Source organism: Stegostoma tigrinum, chromosome 30 (genome assembly GCF_030684315.1).
Source record: "Stegostoma tigrinum isolate sSteTig4 chromosome 30, sSteTig4.hap1, whole genome shotgun sequence".
Lineage (NCBI taxonomy): Eukaryota > Metazoa > Chordata > Chondrichthyes > Orectolobiformes > Stegostomatidae > Stegostoma > Stegostoma tigrinum.
This window is the reverse complement of record NC_081383.1, coordinates 1,713,045-1,719,044: the sequence shown is the minus strand read 5'-3', so window position 1 is coordinate 1,719,044 and position 6,000 is coordinate 1,713,045. Positions and strand designations below refer to the sequence as shown.

Below are 6,000 nucleotides of genomic sequence, written 5' to 3'. Positions count from 1 at the left end.
GATGCAGGGACTAATTTATTTAGATTGCTAGTGACTTAATGCCCATTGAAATAATGTCCATTATTAAGGCAGTAAAGCAGAGCTAGATAAACAGAACTATCATATTAGGTTAAGGAATAGGTCAGTATAGATACTGTAGCAAACATTACAAGAGATATTTCAGAATGCTCAGAATAGATTCCAATGAGAAAGATAAATTCCAAGGATGAGCCTACCATCCATGGTTAATGGAAAAAAAAGTTAAAGATTGCACTAAAAGAAAAAGTATCTTAAGTGCACAGAAATAGGGTGCAGGCGAGAAGAATAGACAGAATATTTAAAAAAGTAATGACAGGATTAGCGAGGAGGGAAAAAGCTGACTAGAGAAACACAAATTCCTGTAATAATGGGATAAAAGCAAAATGCTACAGCTGCCGGGAATCAAACAACAGAATGCTGGAGAAACTCGGGACTGGCACCACCAGAGAAGAGAAACAAAGTTAACGTTTTGAGTCCAGTATGACTCTTCTGAAGAACTGTCAATTTCCATGTCACCACGCATTTCCTAGAAAAACTGGTGAACTGAAAACTTCGAAAGCTGAAGTTGATAACATGTTTGTGTGGGAAGCTTAAGAATGACAAAACTGATGTGGGTTGATGGAATTGCGAAACAAATTAGTGATCTAATTAAAAGATGTAACAGATAAATGAATTGTCTCGGAGTTCCTACGTGTATGAATAGGAAAGGTTTAGAGGGATATGGGACAAATGCTGGCAGGTAGGAGAAGATTAATGTAGAATATCTGGCATGGACAAGTTGGACTGAAAGGTCTGTTTCCGTGCTGTACATCTCTATGACTCTACAACAGTATAGAAGCAGCCAGGAAATAAAGACACAAACAAATACTAATACTTATACATATAATCATTAAATATTCTATAATTCTACAGTCATACTAGCTCGTATTCCTTGGTATGTACAATTCCATGATCAGTTCCTTAGCTATACAAGTTCACTCAAAAATATTAAGAGTGTAGAAACATTTTAATCTGACATCTATATATATATTGTTCTCAAAAAATAGTTTTATTTAAACTCCAGAAGGTTCAAAAATGTTTATTTTTTTAAATTCAGAAATATTCTCTCCGACTTGGGTGGAACTGATATTATAACACTGTGATTAAAAAAAACAAAGCTGCATATGCTGGAAATCTGAGACAGAAACTGGAGAAACAACAGGTCTGGCAGTATCTGTGGAGAAAACAGAGTTAAAGCTTCAGGTCCAGTGATCCTGTTAACTGTGCTTTCCCTCCACATATGCTGCCAGAAGTTCCTCCAGGAATTCCTGTTATTGTAACACTGGACAGAGTTAGCAGAGAGTGGCAAGGTAGCAGATGCCAGCCTTGCTGCTCAGCCTTGTGGTTCATTCAATAAATCACAAACAAGAAATCTCTTCGAGACATGAGGATGGAAGAATAAAACTTTGAATGCTGGTTATCCAAAAACCAAATAGTAAAACAGGACAGGCACCACCAAACCAAACTCGTTTCAGAAGATACTGACCCATTTACTGTATGCACACAGAACCCTTCCCACCAATCCCTGTATGCCAACAAATAAAAGTCAAGGAAGATAGAAAAAACCTGAATCACCGTTTACCATACCCAGAGTTCGCCACCTTCTCTTTGGGAATTGGCCATTACTGGAGGTCACGTGGTGCAAACGTCTAGTGCGAGCTGTGAAACTGGAGGGAAAGGAACAAAAGCACTATTCTAATCTTCCAGTAACACAAAGGTCAGTTAGGAGAACAAGCACTCAAATTTCAGGCACACCCCAAGCAGGGACATAAGCTGATATGTAGTGATGCAAGCAGGGGGCACACAATAACATCCCACAAACAATATTAAGTGAGATGATTCATTCGTTTGGTTTTCAATAGAGTGCAACAGCCACGTTTGACCTCTCACTAGAGCAAACCCTCAACAGTGCAGCACACTCGTTCCTGCTCTAGCATCAGCCGAGACATGTATTAAAGTCCTAGACTGGTGCTTGACCCCACAACATTTTCACTCAGAGGCAAAATGTGCTACCCGCTAGGCATCAGGAATATCTGATGGACAGAAGGATGAACAGGTTTATGTACCAAGGGAAAAGTAACAGGGTGGGGGGAATGATTGAAAATGGGGAGGGAGAGGAGGGTGGAGAGGCAGAGAGAGGAGGGTGAGGAGGCAAGGGGTAGGGAAGAAATGGGGCCGAGAGGAGAAAAAAAGGAGGGAAGGAAAGAAGAGAAGGAGAAGGAGGAGGAGGAAAAGGTGGTGGTGGTTGTAGTGAGTGGGTCAGAGAATGTGGAGGGCAGGGAGTGGGTGGAGATTGAAACATCAGTGAGCCAGTCTGATATTTTCACAAGATACGGGGTGCCGTGCAAAAATGCACCAATATTTCAGAGTCTTCTGGATTTAGGCAGTCTCAGCATTAGTGATACTATGCACCCTCCAAAATTAGCTCCTGTTGAAACTCAGCTTATCCATTTAGTAAATTAGATATTAGAATACAGATGTCAACGTCAGAAGCAGCTGCCCAGACTTTAGCAGATTCGGAATATTACAGTTTGGTTACAACTTGAAGATTTTAGCTTGGGATGATATTACAAGGAGAATGTCTGAAATACAGCTGGACAGGTCACCAGACCTGACTAGACAGACGGGGAGGCTATCAGTGTGAACAGGGTCTAAGCATGATGAGGGCTGGCAGACGGAGGAACAGCATGGTGCAGTTTGGGGGTAAGGGGTTAGCAGGGGCTGGGGGCAGAAGGGGCTGGGACAATGCTGAAACAGCAGGGGAGGACATACACTTGGTTGAAGCAATACTTGACAACACTCAATGTTCCTCCAAATGGTCCGCTCCCACACACCTCCCAGTTTTATCCTCCCTCAATATGTTAAATCTGTTGGCATTATATGGGACCCAGGATGTCTACATTCAGTTAAACTGTGCCCATGTTTGTATGTAACTTGAAGTTTAGGCACTTATTCCACGCAGCGAGAACACTGGGCAAGCTAGGACAGGTATGAGAGCCATTCTGCTGTCCTCGGAGTAAAGGGGCAAGTGTCACGTTTGCTTAAGTTATCCTTATATTCCAGGAGCTGATTCTCACTAATCCCCACAATCAGTCAAATATTGTGCCCTTTAAACCTCCTGCAAATACAGTTCTCACTGGCATCTGTAGTACACAGTCAGAACATAGACACATGTTTCTGAACTCCAATTTCAGCACTGAATATACAATCCTCTCCAGTGTGGGCTTCAGTAGAGGATCTGACCCTGTTGCTGTAAACGAGGAAAGTAATGACATTTACTGACATTTGAAAAAAAATGAAAACTGAGCCCTTGCTGGAAAACCATTAACAGCTCCAACTTTAAAGAATCTTTAAATAAATTAAAATACTCAAAAGATTGTGCAAGACGTAGCTGGAAGATCCCATTTAAACTTGCAGGGACAGCAAGGTCAGCTCTTAGTAGCTGTTAACCTGTTCAGAATGTCTCCTCTCCCTTATCTCTAAGCATCCAATGACTGAAGATCTCCCACACTTTCAGCACAAAATAAACAAATACCCTCAAAACAGACAGTGGAAGGCTGTGGAAACAGGGAAGGGAAAAATAACAGGTTCAAATCCAATTAGATCCATACAGAAGCTTGGAAAGTGCAGGCTGGACTTTTGGACCTAGGTGAGATACCTGCTTCCTCAGCCACAAGAGGTAACTGTCAAACATCCAACGTCTCAAAAAATGCACTGATCAAATCTGTTGCTATTTCAACTTCATCAGTGAATCAAATTTCAAGCAGTAGGGATTAATGTCAGGTTGCCGACTGAAATCCAGTTAAAGCTGAACAAAATAAGACCCAGGCTCAATTAGCTCCAGTAACTCGTGGCATTTGCAAATGAATTCAGGGCCTGGTGAGAAGTGAATCCTACATCATAAAAACAACCAAAATTGAAAGGACCAGGTGGGAGGAAGAATTTTGATTTTCAGATTTGGAAATATTCAATAGAATGTCATTACTTTGTCCCCAGTTCAGGTTTAAGCTGCTGTTTAGTATCCAGTGTAGATTTTAAGTTGTCCATTTGTCCATTTCATCAAAGTGGACTACTTTAGACAAGGAAGAACCACAACTTAAACTGAAAGGGAGAAAACTAAAGAAGATGAACATTTGACTCTATTTGAACCTTGCATCTTGCAATGTTTTAAACCTGACTAAACTGTACCAGTCATATTTCTCAACGTGCATTATAATGGGTTAAAATATGTTGCCTTTTCTTGGACTGTTCAAATTAACATCCCAACATATGTCAATAACTCAATACAAGGACTAGTGTGTGGAAGGCAGGTTGCATAGCAAGTGCAAATTAGGGTCAGATGACAGCTTTAATGTCAGGAATCTGGTTAAACAGGCAGGAGTCAGAAATAACATAAATCACAATCACACAAACATAGATCACCAGCAGCTGCTCAGGGGAAAGAGAAGTAGGGTGAGGGGGGCATGGTGTTAGTCACAGTTGAGTTGAATCTCTGGACTTCATGGAAGAGGGAGGCAAGACTACCTTAGGCAAAGGTTAGTGACATAACCAGCTGTCATCTGCCTTGGGGGAAGTGAAGAAAAAGGGACAGTGAAAAGTAACAAAAGTTTAGCCTCCGGCCCAAAGCATCATTAGTGAGGTTCTTGTGGGGATAACTGGCTCGGAAGTGACTTTTAGGCAGTGAAGTAGTTCTGGATCCCATCATCACCAAAACAATACTCATTACAGAAAAGGACATAATCACTTGATAGTGATTCCATCCATTCCTGCCTGGTTAGGGGCTCACAGCACTGAACACTGATTTTTGGTCATTACCTGCCCTACTGGCAGAAAATGCCATTTCATTGTAGCATTTTTACAGTTGAACTGATCACAGTAAATAACACTTCTAACCGACTTCATTCATTCACCTCTTCTTGGATTTGGTGGGTGGTGTTTGAGTTTCACACAGCTACAGTGTTAGGCAAACCTTGAGAAGCAGATGCAGCATGACCATTAACAGGTGCCGGCTGGCACTGAGGAGTGGCATATTCTCAGACAGCTCACTATGTGCCGTCGCTTGTACCCATAGCCCAGTGAGGCAGCAGAAAGTGACTGCTGCAGAATCACCAGTTTTTGCAGTTGTTGCTGTTTCTGAACAGACATTTTAAATACTTAACATGAGAGCATCTAACGCCAAACAAAACCAGGGAAGATGGTGCTTGAACATATGAGTGCCAACCCCTCAAACCAGTCTCTTTGGATGGCAGATTTTACATCTAACACTTGGACCATATCTTGTACAGTGAAGAAGGCAGACAAAGGCAACAGCAGCAAAAATATCATTCCGAGAAGGAAGAATTTGAAGAGTCAGGTGAGGGGCACATAATAACCAAGTCTGAAGAGTCAAGGGAGGGAGGAGAAGACATGGTTTGTTTGAAGAGTCAGGGGACACAATAAACAGCAAGTCCTTGGTACAGCTTCTAATTTTTTTAAAAAAGCCTTTGTCCTTTAGAACACTAAACTCTCCTCACTAGACAGTTACCGACAGGGGCCCCCCCCTCCCATCCCCACAAGTTTCTCTAATTAAAGTTAGTGCTGGTCTCAGTCGGTGCAGTTTCCTCCTCTTGTGAAGCGCACATCCACACAGGGAAGCTGGAAACACAATTAGATGCAATTGCTCGCTGTATCGCTCTCCCTCTCTGTCTCTCTCACTGGTAAAGTAGTCACGCTAACGCCAGGATTGCAGCTGCTTCTGGTCGTATTCTGCTATCAATTTCTTAATGTGAGCCAGTTTGTTGTGTAGGTATTCACAGCGATATTTCTCCTGGCTGTAATTGGGATTCGTCTGCATAAAAACAAGAATGACATTACATTCATATCATAGATCTCACTCTCACATATGCACACAGATCTTACTTGTCTGATAGCGGCAATTTAAAATATAACCCTTAAGTGGGAATA

The 6,000-nt window shown here is 41.8% G+C and overlaps 1 protein-coding gene across 2 annotated transcripts in view; it reads right to left on the bottom strand.

The window, feature by feature from the left end:
* Positions 1 to 1,047: 1,047 nt before the first annotated feature.
* ell (elongation factor RNA polymerase II) overlaps positions 1,048 to 6,000 on the bottom strand; it is a 137,882-nt gene continuing 132,929 nt past the window's right edge. For both annotated transcript variants that reach the window (XM_048559883.2, XM_048559884.2), the window contains one exon: positions 1,048 to 5,884. In XM_048559883.2, coding sequence (XP_048415840.1) covers positions 5,768 to 5,884 — 117 coding nt within the window. In that variant the 3' untranslated portion in view covers positions 1,048 to 5,767. The remainder of the gene's footprint in view (positions 5,885 to 6,000) is intronic.